Source organism: Conger conger, chromosome 1 (genome assembly GCF_963514075.1).
Source record: "Conger conger chromosome 1, fConCon1.1, whole genome shotgun sequence".
In the NCBI taxonomy this organism is placed as follows: domain Eukaryota; kingdom Metazoa; phylum Chordata; class Actinopteri; order Anguilliformes; family Congridae; genus Conger; species Conger conger.
Genome location: NC_083760.1, coordinates 77,056,919 through 77,073,060, shown reverse-complemented (window position 1 = coordinate 77,073,060; position 16,142 = coordinate 77,056,919). Strand labels below are relative to the sequence as shown.

At 47.0% G+C, this 16,142-nt stretch overlaps 1 protein-coding gene across 7 annotated transcripts in view; it reads right to left on the bottom strand.

Moving 5' to 3' along the window:
• The window catches only part of LOC133123879 (CUGBP Elav-like family member 3), a 33,671-nt gene that overhangs the window by 4,012 nt on the left and 13,517 nt on the right, over positions 1-16,142 (bottom strand). For 2 of the 7 annotated variants that reach the window (XM_061234573.1, XM_061234617.1), the window contains exons 4-13: positions 10,204-10,252; positions 8,223-8,351; positions 7,331-7,410; positions 6,727-6,870; positions 6,179-6,323; positions 5,700-5,909; positions 5,411-5,476; positions 5,003-5,107; positions 4,100-4,243; positions 2,666-2,814 (exon numbers count right to left, since the gene is read on the bottom strand). In XM_061234573.1, coding sequence (XP_061090557.1) covers positions 2,687-2,814; positions 4,100-4,243; positions 5,003-5,107; positions 5,411-5,476; positions 5,700-5,909; positions 6,179-6,323; positions 6,727-6,870; positions 7,331-7,410; positions 8,223-8,351; positions 10,204-10,252 — 1,200 coding nt within the window. In that variant the 3' untranslated portion in view covers positions 2,666-2,686. Of the gene's footprint in view, positions 1-1,345; positions 1,444-2,665; positions 2,815-4,099; positions 4,244-5,002; positions 5,108-5,410; positions 5,477-5,699; positions 5,910-6,178; positions 6,324-6,726; positions 6,871-7,330; positions 7,411-8,222; positions 8,352-10,203; positions 10,253-16,142 lie in introns of all 7 variants that reach the window. The other 5 variants (XR_009708263.1, XM_061234591.1, XM_061234600.1 and 2 more) reach the window with 5 other exon arrangements.

Sequence of the window (16,142 nt, the reverse complement as noted above, 5' to 3'; positions counted from 1 at the left end):
ACTGCTCAGCACACAACGCACAAAATGGGTAGTGAATACTGAAATATGATCACTATGATCACTAAGTAATGCAAATACAAATTTTATTATTAAAATACAAATATCTGCCAATGAGGTATACAAGGGGCCATATTCCAGAACAGATATGTATGGCCTTATAAGTGAAAAACTGGAGCCAGGTCCGGCCAAATTCAGTGACAGTAATAATGCTGCCAAGCCAAAAATTCACCTGCAATAGTTTGTTTAATCACATAAAGTGCTTTTGGGACAGGTTCTTGGGATGGTCTATGATAACCAGATGGTCCATTTTCACCCCAGTAGGAGAGAAAAGTAAAGTGGAAACACATTGGCATGATCAGGCTGCAGGTTGTTTTGGTTTCTTCGGTCTCATTGCTGTAATACAGTGTGGGATGGTGGGCATGGCGGGTTTGGAATATAGACTGAGTTGGAGTTCTGATCCAAACAGGGCCTCAGCACGTGTAATAGAAAGACACGTCGGAATCATAGAACTCCCCACACAACCGTGGTGCAAACTCTACCACCGTGTTCATCAGTTAATCGGTTGTTTTGTTCGTGTCTAGCACACACTGCAGTGTGAGAGCCCTGACATGAATATGAAATAAATACCCAGACAAACATTAATACAACCTCACCCCCACATACAAACACACAAACACACACACACACATGCACACACGCTCACAGCGCATGCTTACCCGTATGCGCAAACACGTGGGCACACACGCTCCAGTGAATCCCCATTGATTTCTACACACTCACACGCACCATTGCATGCACAAATGCACAAATACACAAATACACAAATGTGCTCACACTCTCACATACCTACACACAGCACATGTGCATACAAATGAATCCCCATCCCAACCAAAAATACATAAAATAGTAATGATACTTATTGTGATAGTAATTGTGACAATAACAACAATCAACACACTAAGGAAACTGATCAAAAACAAAACTGCAAACAATATTAGTAAATACAATGATAATGGCATAAATTATCGTAAGTGTGAAAATTACAGTGATTGTATTGCCAATTGTAACATTATTCGCTATCTCAGTGTGACAGTAATTGATCAGTATGTGCAAAAATACAAAATAAACTCACAATGCACCAAACACAATCCATTGTCGCCACGGCAACACGGCATGCGGTTCACAGCATTGCCGGTCGCCTGAGGCAACGAGCAAAAAAACAAACATATTTGCCAACTGCAACCAACACAGGCAATCGCCACGGCAACCCAAACACAGGCAATCGCCACGGCAACCCAAACACAGGCAATCGCCAACGGCAACCAACACAGTCCAATAAACTTACAACAACGTGAGAGGAAGGGGGGGCAGGGCTTTATCGGTTGCTAGGTAACCATAGCCATAGCGACGGAGTCTTCACAATTTATGATTGGACAGGAGGATCTTGGATGTGGTATGTTGTATTCAGGAAAAAAATAAAAACAGTACAAAAGATAAATAAAAAGTAAAAAATAAAAGAAAGAACGATAACAGTATTTGTTTTATTGTTTCAATTATTTTAAAAATCTATTTCAATTGAATGATAATTATCTAAATTAATTAAACATTAATTAAACATGATTGAATTAAAAATATTCTTTTGAACTACCAGTTATTTTATTCTTACCATCAGCTCCCTGAATCACAACCTTCTTTCTATTTTCCCCTTTCCCATCAATCGTCTTCCTCATTGAGCAGTGATTGACAGGTGAACTTTCCCTTTGTGTTTAAGCCACACTAATTCAGCCCCTCTCACTCCCTCCCTCGCCCACTCACCTCACTCACTCACCCTGCCTCTGCCCTGCCTCACTCACCCTGCCTCTGCCCTGTCTCACTCACCCTGCCTCTGCCCTCACTCACTCACCCTGCCTCTGCCCTCACTCACTCACCCTGCCTCTGCCCTCACTCACTCACCCTGCCTCTGCCCTCACTCACTCCCCTGCCTCACTCACCCTCACTCACTCACCCTGCCTCTCCCCTCACTCACCCTGCCTCACTCACTCACCCTGCCTCTCCCCTCACTCAACCTGTCTCACTCACCCTGCCTCACTCAACCTGTCTCACTCACCCTCACTCACTCACCCTGTCTCACTCACCCTCACTCACTCACCCTGCCTCACTCACTCACTCACCCTGCCTCACTCACTCACTCACTCAACCTGCCTCACTCCCCTGCCTCACTCACTCACCCTGCCTCACTCACCCTCTCTCACTCACCCTGCCTCACTCACTCACCCTGCCTCACTCCCCTGCCTCACTCACTCACCCTGCCTCTCTCACCCTCTCTCACTCACCCTGCCTCACTCACTCCCCTGCCTCACTCACCCTCTCTCACTTACCCTGCCTCACTCACCCTCACTCACTCCCCTGCCTCACTCACTCACCCTGCCTCACTCACCCTCACTCACTCACCCTGCCTCACTCACTCACCCTGCCTCACTCCCCTGCCTCTCTCACTCCCCTGCCTCACTCACCCTGCCTCTCTCACTCACCCTGCCTCACTCCCCTGCCTCTCTCACTCACCCTGCCTCACTCCCCTGCCTCTCTCACTCACCCTGCCTCACTCCCCTGCCTCTCTCACTCCCCTGCCTCACTCCCCCGCCGCTCCCCTCCCCCGCCCGCTCACCTCGCCGGCTCTTCCGGACGCTCAGTAGGGTCGATTGGCGTCCTTGGGCCTCTTCAGCTGCACCTTCAGCCTCTTCATGCCGATCTGGAAGCCGTTCATGGCCTGGATGGCGGTCTGGGCGCTGGCGGGGTTGTCGAAGCTCACAAAGCCTGGGGGGCGCAGAGAGGGATTAGCGGCACGCCGCGTCACGGCCCAGGCCCCGCCACGGCCGGATTATCAGGGCCCTTTCAGGGATAGAGGCTTTTGTTTTGTCCGAAAAAAGGTTACGTCTGCAGGAGCCAGCGGTATTAGCGACACACCGCAGCGGGCCTGGTTTATGGGAATACAATAACAGTGCTATGTAAATCACGGTTAAATGTGTAGCTGTCTGGCAAACCCCTGCATGTGGGTGAGTCTTTGCACACCCATATCAGTCACTAGCTCTGTCCATGCCTTCTCCGCTAAATTTGCTAGGGTGTGAATATTCTTTAGGCCCGAATGCGCACTGCACTGTACATAATTGCCATTTATGTGCACTGAACATTTATGTGTTGGTGGCTGCCCCTCTGTTTGAATGATGTACATGCGTTCTGCAGCGGGTGCTGACAATGTCGATTTCCCCACTGGGGAACAATAAAGCACATCAACACCATCACCATCACCATCAGCTCCCCGGCTCTCACTGACAGCTGCTGAAAGGCCGCGGCTGGCTGCCTCATTTGTATTATTGTGAAGCCATGTAAGCATCGCAGGAACAACCATCCGGAGATGTTCAGTGCAAAGTAATTGGTCTATAGGGGGCATTCTCAACCTTTGGGCTATAGGGGGTGGTTACAGACTCTTTGGCCAGTAGCTATTGATCTGTGAGGGGTGTCCCATCCAGGAATGAGCTGTATCTTTTTATGGCCGATCAATTGACCTTTAGTGCATTTAAATCTAAAGGACACCTGACAGGATACTATAGACAGTCACCCATATACACTTGCTGAGCACTTTATTAGGTAGACATGTACATAAGCTTGTGTTAATGCAAATATTTCATCAGGAAATCATGAGGCAGCAACTAAATGCATAAAAGCATGCAGACATGGTCAAGCGGTTCAGAAACTGCTGATCTCCTGTGATTTACACGCACAACAGTCTCTAGAGTTAGCAGAGAATGGTGCGAAAAACAAAAAACATCCAGTGAGCAGCAGTTCTGCGAGCAGAAAGTCTTTGTTAATGAGTGAGGACAGAGGAGAATGGCCAGACTGGTCAAAGCTGACAGGAAGGTGACACTAACGCAAATAACCACACAATACAACAGTGGTATGCAGAAGAGCATCTCTGAACACGCAACACGTCAAACCACTTAAGTGGATAGGCTACAGCAGCAGAAGACCAATAAGTCTAAAACATAAGTGTAATAAATACCTAATAAAAATCCCCCCCTCCCTCCCTAGAGCTCTCTCTCACCGAAGCACTTGCTCTGGTTGGTGGCACGGTCCACGAACACCTTGGCGGAGATGACGTTACCGAAGGGCAGGAACATCTGCAGCATCTCTGAGTCAGTGAACTCCTGGGGCAGGTGGTAGATGAAGATATTACACCCCTCTGGACCTGAAAGAGAAATACACACACACATGCACACACACACACACACATGCATGAACACACACACATGAATACACACACACGCACACATACACACACACGTGCATGAACAAACACACACACACGCATGCGTGAACACACGCGCAGACATAAACACACACCCGCACATGCACACATACACACACACGCATGAACACACACGCACACACATACACATACACACACACGCACACATACACACACATGCAAGAACACACACGCACACACGCACACACGCACACACATACACACACAAACACAGACACAAATAAAGAGGTCAGTTAAACCACAGAGGGCTGCTGCAGCACAGAGGGCAGGAGAAGGTGGGGATGGATGGATGGAAGGAGGGAAGGTGGAAGACTAAAAGAGGACATCAGAGACAGAGGGATGAGAATGAAAGGGAAGAAGAGGGACTGGGAAATAAAATCACAGTGGAGGTACATTTCTGATCTTCGAGGATCAAATTTCCCAAACCTACCCTGAAAGTACAACATGTTCTCTTTGGGTACACATCTTTAGTATGTTTTCCAAGCGAAAAAAGTTCCTAATTAATTATATATTGCTGGCTAGGGGTACAATTGTAAGCACCTGTAGTGTGCACCTCTTTAGGCAGTTTTGAGACGCAGAGTGAGATGGACAGTGAGGAAGAGAGGGAGGGAGAGGGGGAAAGAGCAGCCGAGTCACACAGAGAGAGGAGGGAGACATTCTGACAGGAAGTGCCATCACCTTCTCGCTGCTGCTGCTGCTGGGGCTGCTGGTGTTGCTGGGCAACCAGGGCGGGTTGCTGTGGGAACGGCTGGCCGACTAATCCATACGCAGCAGGGTACGCCGCTGTAGAGAGATTGATTGAGGGACTGTGGCTACAGCTCGGAACAGACACACACACACACGCACACAGGCACGTGCGCACACACAGAAATGCACACACACACAGAGGCACACAGGCATGTGCACACATGCACACAAATACGCACATGCCTGCACACACACACATACATGTATGTGCACACACACAATCAGACACACACAATCATAAGTGTGCACACACACATGCACACGCACAGGCACACATGCACACACACACACGCACACGCACACACACACGCACACACACACACACACACACAGACTCACCTGTATAATGTTGCATGCCTGCATACGCTTGCTGAAGAGGGTCCAAGGCTGCAGCTGGACTCTGGGCTAGAGAGAGAGCGAGCGAGTGGGAGAAAAAAGTATAGACGAATGTGAAGGAATAATACAAGCAATCTGAACAGAGAAAGGCCAGCAATGAATGCACACTTATATAATTTTGAAATATTGTGTAAAGTTCACATTCTCCAAGGTTAACTGTGCCTGGTGTCACTCCGATTACAAGGAGCAACCCTGAAGAGCGCTATCGCTATCTGTGTGAGCGGATTTTAACCTTGGTACGGATGAACACCATTGGTGTACAGTGTTTCAGACGCTGGCTGTCCATTGGCTGGGGCTGGCACAGGGCTATAGCCGTTGACTCCAATTGGCGGAGGTAGTGCTGGCACAGGTGTGGCTGCGATTGTAGGTGGGGTGTTTGTACCTGCAAACCAGGAGGACCAATCACAGTGCAGGAGAGATTGTGATTGACAGCTACTAGAATCTATAGTGCAATAAGAAGGGGAGAGAGAGGCAGAGCATGACTAGGAGATAAGAGCATTTGGTCGTCATGGAGACACACTGAGGGGAGAGCAGAGAGAATGGAACAGAGAGAAGGACAGAGATGGAGAGGCTGATAGAGACTGATGGACAGATAGAGAGGGTCCATTTTAGACGAGACTAACAGACGAGCACGTCAATCGTTCGGACACTGTGACACACAGGCGGGGGGCGGGGGCTATGACGGGGAAGGCACGGAGAGTCGACCGTTACCCGAGGAGGGGGTGATGGGTGTGATGGGCGTGGCGATGATGCCATTGGCATTGAGCGCGGCCATCTGCTGCATCTGCACCGCGGCAACTGTTGCCACGGGCGACAAGTACGCTGACTGTGCAACCAGGGCCTGCTGTTGGACCAACTGCGAGAGGGAGAGAGAGAGAGCAAGAAAAGCAATAATGAGTAAAAAATGAACCGACAGAAGGGCTGTGTTTGTTGATGAAGTGCAGTATTTCCAGTCACTGGTCTGTTACTTGAACTATCGTCATTATTGCAGTGCAGCGATCAATGGCGGAATCACCGAAGACGGCTGTCTAAATGTCGTCAGACACAGAACTTTCTTCCCTTGGTGAAACAGATATTTCCTCTTTCTTATCTCGATTATTAGCAATGATATCACTTTCACAACCTGTTGACATCATCCTCAGCATGTGTAATCATCTACCAGGATTCTGCTGAATGTCCCTGCAGGCTGCAGTTACACCGCTAAGACTGCACAGGAGGTGGGGGCGCTGAACCTCCAGGGTCCTGGCTGCGACACTCACTGCCTGTGTGTAGGCGTTGTACGCTCCAAAGTTCAGGGTCATTGGGCTGAAGATGCCCAGCTGGGAGGCCACCTGCTGCATACGCCGCAGTCCCCGCTCTTTCTCCGTGTCCGCAAACTTCACAACCAGACTGGAGGAAGCACCCTGCGGAGAGGAGGAGAGAGAGGGAGAGATTCTATAACCACACTGACACGACATACACAATACACGTGTGAAAGCATTGCAGGTGCATCTCCCTCTGCACATGAGGAGTAATGGTATGACTTACAATAAGTTAACAGAATGAAGGTCACCCAGATGGCTTAGCTGGCAAAATATGTCTGTCATCAGCATATAGTCACAGGCCGGAAGCTTGTCTATGTCATGCATTGACTGAGCAGGAGTTGAGTGTTGGTACAGTCGGTCTAAGTCAGCTAGCTGTTATAAAAATAGGCTATGAAGCCATGAGTGTATAAGGACCACATGTGGAGTAGATAGTGAAGTGGCCATGTGATGGAGGCTCCATGGGTTGTGTTGACAGACAGACGGACAGACAGACAGACTCACCGGCAGGGTGCACCGAACGGACAAACAGACGGACAGACGGACAGACAGACAGACTCACCGGCAGGGTGCGGCTCCCATGTAGAGTGTTGATGGCGGCCTGCGCCTCCGCGTGGCTCTGGAACTTCACAAAGGCACACCCTGCAGAGAACACACCAACGTCAACCGCTATGACAACACACCAGCTTCAACCGCTATGAGAACACACCAACATCAACCACTATGACAACGCACCAACGTCAACCACTATGACAACGCACCGACGTCAACCGCTATGCCAACACACCAACGTCAACCGCTATGATAACGCACCAACGTCAACCACTATGACACCGCACCAACGTCAACCGCTATGACAACGCACCAGCTTCAACCGCTAGCCAATGAGAACACACCAGCGTCAACCACTATGAGAACACACCAGCGTCAACCACTACATTACATTACATTACATTCATGCCATTTGGCAGAGGCTAGCATTTTGGCATCGCTAGCCTATGAGAACACACCAGTGTCAACCACTATGAGAACACACCAACGTCAACCTCTACATTACATTAATGCCATTTGGCAGGGGCTAGCATTTTGGCATCGCTAGCCTATGAGAACACACCAGTGTCAACCGCCATACTGCACTGCACAACAGCAGAGCGGAGCGCTGGGTTACAGTAGGTAAGCTCATATCTCCCCATACATGCAGGCCTATAAACAGGACTGGTCCCACCACCTGACGCTGACGTTTATCACACCATAATCCCTTGTCACTGCATTGTTTTGCATGGCCTCTTTTCAGTTTAACAGCTCTTAAAAACTCACTTCAGGTGTCTAATTGCCTGCATAACAATGAGAACGTTCCCATTCCAATAACACGTTTGATGAAAGAACATTGGCTGAAGTCCCGTGGTCCCCCGCACCCTCCCGGGCCCCGGGCCCCGGGCCCCGGCCCTCGCTACCTTTGCTGGTTCCGTCGGGGCCCCGCAGCACCGTGCACTCATCGATGCTGCCGAAGGGTTCGAACATCTTCCTCACGTCCTCATCCGACTGCTGCTTCCCCAGCATGCCCACAAACAACTTCCTGTCTTCTGGGGGGGAGAGGGGGAGCAGAGGAGGAGCGGGAGAGAGGGGGAGCAAAGGAGGAGGGGGAGAGAGGGGGAGCAGAGGAGGAGGGGGAGAGAGGGGGAGCAGAGGAGGAGGAGGGAGGTGGGGAGTAGAGGAGGGGGGGAGGAGAGGGTCAGAGAAAAGAAAGACAGGAGTGGCAGAGGAAGGGATGTGTAGGTTGGTAGGAAAGGGAAGAAGAGATTGGGAGAGTAAGACAGACACAAAAGAGATAGCAGTTAATGGACAGAAGTTTGGCGCACACACAACCACATACATCACACACACAACCACACACACAGCACACACACACACACAGCCACATGCATACACACAGTAAACGGACCAAAGTTGAATCAGCTCTGACGTATTTGATTCTTATTGTAGTCTGGTAAAGTTGAATTGACACTGAACATTTTACTGTGCACATTTACAAGGGTTTTCACATGTTCACCTTTGATCTGTTAAGAATATATGTATTGATAATAATAAAAATATATTTATTCTTAACTTTCACATTTTTCTTGGAGCTTTATTGGAATTGTTTGGATGTGCTAAACTGCATTGAATAAAATACCCTCGAAGTTGACATTTTGCAGTTTATTTCCCCGTTGTGTGAAACCAGTGAAAATAAATTGACTGCACTTTCGGTACTGACCACCAGAGGGTGATATAATCTGAGCACATCACAAAGCTTACTGACCAAGCCTCATCTTTGCCTTTTTTTTACCTTAGGAGTTTTGTCAGTCTTCCTCAGACACTCAGAACTTTCTTCATATTTTTTTCTAGGGTTGCCTTGCCTCATTGGTTTCAAATTCGATCAGATAATCTATCTGTATGTGTTGTGCCAATGGATCTGCTCTCAAGCTGGACCTGTTCCACCCACAAACTGTGCCAGAAAACAACCTGTATCAGTCTCTTTAGTCTGCTGAGGGGTGTGGACTGATGAGGGTTACTGGCTAAAGGAATACTGGTGGATGTTTAAATTACAGGATATGTATTATGGACAGGAAAGAGGTGTAGTTTAAGTGGCCAGGTGAGTTTGTGGTCAGATATACTGTACCAGTCAACAGGTGAACAACAGGAAGTCAGTGGGCAGGTAAGCTTATGGGCAGGTAATATCTGACAGGTGTGAAAGTGAACTGGATTGCGGTTACAAAGGTGTACAGATGGACAGGTGTTTGTGCTGGTACATTTAATTGCAGCTGTGCTAGTACACAGATGATTTACTGGACATATCTGTCAGTAAAGTTGATGAATGGGGAAGGTTTTTGAAAACATAAGTATATACATAGAGTAATAGACATATGTTATAGTGGACTGGCACACTGATGACTAGGCCCCTTGCAGCTTGGGTTGGTGGACTGATAGCTAGCTCTGTAGCAGCTGTCTGTGGTCAGTGGACAGGTGAGATAGCGGGTTGGTAGAAACGGTCTGTAGTAGCTGTCTGTAGTCAGTGGACAGGTGAGTTAGGCGGTGGTGGACTGATAGCTCGGTCTGTAGTAGCTGTCTGTGGTCAGTGGACAGGTGATATAACAGGTTTGTAGACCGATAGCTTGGTCTGTAGCAGCTGTCTGTAGAGAATGGACAGGTGAGATAGCGGGTTTGTAGACCAATAGTTTGGTCTGTAGCAGCTGTCTGTGGTCAGTGGACAGGTGAGATAGCGGTCTGTAGAAGCTGTCTGTGGTCAGTGGACAGGTGAGATAGCGGTCCGTAGTAGCTCTCTGTGGTCAGTGGACAGGTGAGATAGCGGTCTGTCGTAGCTGTCTGTGGTCAGTGGACAGGTGATATAGCAGCAGGTAAACTGAGAGCACAGGTGTGTCTGTAGACTGCTCTTACCTCCCCTGCCTTCGCTGTCTGCAGGCTTCACCTGGATGGGGCGGTTCATCTGAAACACACACACACACAGCTCAGCATGGCGTCTCTGCTTCCACACACACACACACACACACAGCTCAGCATGGCGTCTCTGCTTCCACACACACACACACACACACACACAGCTCAGCATGGCGTCTCTGCTTCCACACACACACACACACACACACACACAGCTCAGCATGGCGTCTCTGCTTCCACACACACACACACACACACAGCTCAGCCTGGCGTCTCTGCTTCCACACACACACACACACACACACACACACACAGCTCCACACACACAGCTCAGCATGGCATCTCTGCTTCCACACACACAGACACACACACACAGCTCAGCATGGCGTCTCTGCTTCCACACACACACACACACAGCTCAGCATGGCGTCTCTGCTTCCACACACACACACACACACATGTGTGCACACCCTCACACAGAGAGGGAACACACACACACACACACACACGCACACACATGCCCTCACACTCTCAAGCGGGATTGGGGAGTGATGAGATTAAAAACACTCGTCAGATGATCTGGATTACAGAGGCGCACAGGATTAGGAGAGAGAGAAAGAGGAGGAGAGTGTGAGAGCCACAGCCAGGGGCAGAGGAAGAGACTCACAGAGAGAAAGAGAGAGAGCCAAGGGGAGGGAGGGGGAGAGAGAGAGAGAAGAGGAGAGAGACACAGAAGGGAGGGAGATGATATAAAGGAGAAGACTAAAGGGCAAAGGGGAAGATAAGTGGAGGGAGGGAATAAGAATAAGAGAAAGAGCCATATGAAGAGAAGAGAGATAGAATGGGTCAAGGATAGATAGCTGAACTAGAAAGGACGGGAGAGAAAAATTCACCACGGGAAGAAAAAGAGTGAAGGACTGAAAAAGCCTGTAATTGGACAGGGCAGATGAAAGAAGAAATGAGAAATAAAAAGAAAGAGGGGATGACAAAGGAGGGATTTGACCGTGGGGGAAAATAAAAAGCATAAGAGAGTGAAAAGGAGGCTGCGGCTTCTTTTATTGGTCGTGACTCGTTCAGCTTGTAAAATGTCACGAGCACAGCAATGCAGCAGGTTAGTCACAGCAGTGAGTGAGCCATCACTGAGTAAGAGAGAGAGAGAGAGCGAGGAGGGAGAGAGAGAGGGAGAGAGAGGGGGGAGAGAGGGGGAGGGGGGGAGGGAGAGCGAGAGACAGAGAGAGATAGAGAGAGGGAGATGGGGTGAGAGAGAGGGGGAAGAGAGGGAGAGACAGAGAGAGAGAGAGAGAGAGAGAAAGAAGCGGGGGAAGAGGGGGTGTCATGCCAAGGTCTGTGTGGTGTGTTAAAAGCAACTTAATGAAGCTGTTAATTAGGGAGCCGGCGTAATTAGAGTGAGGTACTGATCAATAGGCTTGATTGATCAGCTGTAATCTGTCACAAAAAGACAATATTGATCCCGTCTAAAGCATGTACACTTCCACATGCATAGACACTCAGACCCTCTCACACTGCCACTCACACTTCACACCCAAACATTCACATTAAAACATTAACACCAAAACATTCACTTTAAACATTCACACACAAACATTCACATTAAAACACTCACACCCAAACATTCATATTAAAACACTCACACCCAAACATTCATATTAAAACATTAACACCAAAACATTCACTTTAAACATTCACACACAAACATTCACATTAAAACATTAACACCAAAACATTCACTTTAAACATTCACACACAAACATTCACATTAAAACATTAACACCAAAACATTCACATTAAAACACTCACACCCAAACATTCACATTAAAACATTAACACCAAAACATTCACGTTAAACATTCACATTAAAACATTAACACCAATACATTCACTTTAAACATTCACACACAAACATTCACATTAAAACATTAACACCAAAACATTCACTTTAAACATTAACACCAAAACATTCACATTAAACACTCACACACAAATATTCACATGAAAACATTTACACCAAAACATTCACATTAAACATTCACATTAAAACATTAACACCAAAACATTCACTTCAAACATTCACACACAAACATTCACATTAAAACATTAACACCAAAACATTCACTTTAAACATTCACACACAAACATTCACATTAAAACATTAACACCAAAACATTCACACCAAAACATTAACACCAAAACATTCACATTAAACACTCACACACAAACATTCACATTAAAACATTAACACCAAAACATTCACTTTAAACATTAACACCAAAACATTCACATTAAACACTCACACACAAACATTCACATGAAAACATTTACACCAAAACATTCACATTAAACATTCACATTAAAACATTAACACCCAAACATTCACATTAAAACATTAACACCCAAACATTCGGAACCAAACATTCAGAACCAAACATTCACATTAAACATTCACACACAAACATTAACATGAAAACATTCACTCCCAAACATTAACATTAAAACATTCACACCCAAACATTCATATCCAAACATTAAAACCAAACACTAGTTCAGTCCTGATGGGGATGTGCAGCCAACTGCAGTTGCCAAATACAGAGTATTTTTTGACTTGTGTAAGTATTCCTTCAATAAAATGATCTGGGTAAAAATATACAAATGTACCACTCTCTTCCAGGCTTTGTCTTCATTGCAAACCCCAGGTTGCAGTTTCTATATAAAGCAGCGCGTGCATTTATAATGTCTAATCATCCTTATTAGTATTCATGAGCAATTATGATAGTATCATTATTTAATGTAATATAATCATAGCTTATTACAATTGTAATCATAATCAAACATAAACTCTCCAGGTGAAAAATGCAAATGTCAAGCAGTACCATGCATATTAGAAAATACATCAATTACTGTAATTAATAAATGTATGGACAGGAAGATTAATAAAAGTTCAAAATGTAAAGTTTTTTTCATTACATGAGAGAAACACGTGCTATACATTGCAAGGCAGGCTGCATGTTTTGACATGCTCTATTACCAGATTTTCTGATACATTGCTCGTATCTATAAGGCGATGCTGCGATCTGACACCCCATCCATATGTCCTAGATCATAAAGTGCACACATGTTGCCCTCATGTTCATCTTTTCACATGTCTGTCCATGCATCACTCTGCCCAGACACTGTGTTCGGCAGAGAGATTGTTCCTTATCTAAGCCATCACCCACCATCCATCATCTCTCCCTCCATCTATCCGCCCTCTCTCACTGATTTATCTGTCCATCTCCTAATCTGGTCCAACAAGGATTTGGGGTAGGCATCCATCCTTCTGTGAGCAAATAGTGTATATAGGAGTCTGTAAGTGTGTGTGTGTGCATGTGTGTGTGTGTCTGTGTCTGTGTGTGTGCATGAGTGTGTGTGTGTCCGCAAGTGTGTGTGCTTCTGTGTGTGCATGCATGTGTGTGTGTGAGTGTGTGTGCTTCTGTGTGTGTGCTTTGTGTGTGTTTGTGTGTGTGTGCCTGTGTGCATGCGTCTGCATGCATACGTCTGTGTGTGTGTGTGTGTGTGTGTGCTTCAGTGTGTTTGTGCCTGTGTGCACATGTGTTTGTGTGTGTGTGTGTGTGTGTGCCTGTTTGCATGCGTCTGTGTGTGTGAGTGTGTGTGTGTGTGATGAACTTCCCGTGCATCTGTGATTACAAAAGCAACCATCCATTTCTATTCATCTTCCTGCCCATATGCACGTCTCTATATTTAGCGTGGTATTGAAACTGCTGAGGGAATGGAAAGATAAATAAAAGGGATGGAGAGAGGTGGAGAAGGAGCAGGTGAGAGGGGGAGGTGGTTATGACAATGGTCCTCCAGATCAGCATGGCAACCGCCCCCCTCTCGCCAGCTCTCCTCGCGTTCTGGTCGCCGTGGCAACCCCGTGACGACATCCCCCCCCAGCAGGTAAACAAGGATACTGGTTGCCAGGGGCAGCAGCCATGCACTTATGATAAACAGAGGGGGAGAAGGGGAAGAGGAGAGCGGGTGAAGAGGGGAGAGGGTGATGGAGGAGTGGGAAAAAAAAACATGCAGAGAAAGGTGGAGTGGAGAATGTGCCACGAAGACAGGGAATTTACAGAGCATAGTACAATATAGCCCCTCTGGCAAGAGGCTAAATAAAATACATTTTCAATCTCTGCCTCTTTAATTATCTCTCTCTGTGTGTGTCTGTCTCTCTCTCTCTTTCGCCCAGTCTCTCTCAAAACAAGACAAATTGTTTCATTTCCATCTCTCTTTCTCTCAAGACAAGTTATCTCCCAATTACTTATGTTTCAATGAATTCTAAATGAACAAAAGCACCTGCACTCAACATTGGAAACATGCTCACAAACACACAGCAACACACACACTCAGACACACTTGCTGATGCACACAATAGCTCCCGCACACAGAGCTCTTGGGCTCATTGAAGCCATTCATAGCTACGGTCTCACCTACATGTGTATGCCAGTCTATGAGCTGCCTCACTGTAAGCTTTACACACAGCCTATAGGAGAATGTGTCCACACTGTGATATGTACAGGTCGATAGGAGAATGTGTCCACACTGTGTGATATGTACAGGTCTATAGGAGAATGTGTCCACACTGTGTGATATGTACAGGTCTATAGGAGAATGTGTCCACACTGTGTGATATGTACAGGCCTATAGGAGAATGTGTCCACACTGTGTGATATGTACAGGCCTATAGGAGATTGTGTCCACACTGTGTGATATGTACAGGCCTATAGGAGAATGTGTCCACACTGTGTGATATGTACAGGCCTATAGGAGAATGTGTCCACACTGTGTGATATGTACAGGCCTATAGGAGAATGTGTCCACACTGTGTGATATGCACAGGTCTATAGGAGAATGTGTCCACACTGTGTGATATTTACAGATCTATAGGAGAATGTGTCCACACTGTGATATGTACAGGTCAATAGGAGAATGTGTCCACACTGTGTGATATGTACAGGTCTATAGGAGAATGTGTCCACACTGTGTGACATGTACAGGTCTATAGGAGAATGTGTCTACACTGTGTGATATGTACAGGTCTATAGGAGAATAAACACAGACTGCTTTTTCAGGAGCTGCCTCTCTGCCTTATAGTTTCAGCCATAGATGTGTGAACAACAGCCTACGCATAGACACATGCACGCAGACTGTACACACAGACTGTACACACACACGGGTGCACACATGCACAGACACACAGACACATACACCCACACACACACAAAGACACATACACCCACACACACATACACCCACACACACACAGACACACACGGGTGCACACACAGACACACACACACAGACACATACACCCATGCATGCACACACACGTGCACACACACACCCACACACCCCCACGGGTGCACACATGCACAGACACACAGACACATACACCCACACACACACAAAGACACATACACCCACACACACATACACCCACACACACACAGACACACACGGGTGCACACACAGACACACACACACAGACACATACACCCATGCATGCACACACACGTGCACACACACACCCACACACCCCCACGGGTGCACACATATGGACACACACACATACACCCACACACACTCACCCACACACACTCAAAGGCACGCATGCACAGACACACGTATGAACACACACGCACACGCACAGAAGCAAGTTAATCTCACTTTGCAGTAATGCCAAAAGGATTTTACAAGGATTACGGGATATTAAATCCTTGGATTATCCAATCAAATCTCATTCCATCCCCCCTCCACCAACACAGATTCAATGGACTATTCCATTGCATCACACTGGGGATCGCCAGGGGCCCTGAAATAAAGCTCATAGGTACGGAATCATTTTGCTATTTCTGCTTTCCAGAAAATATAACATGCTCATTAAG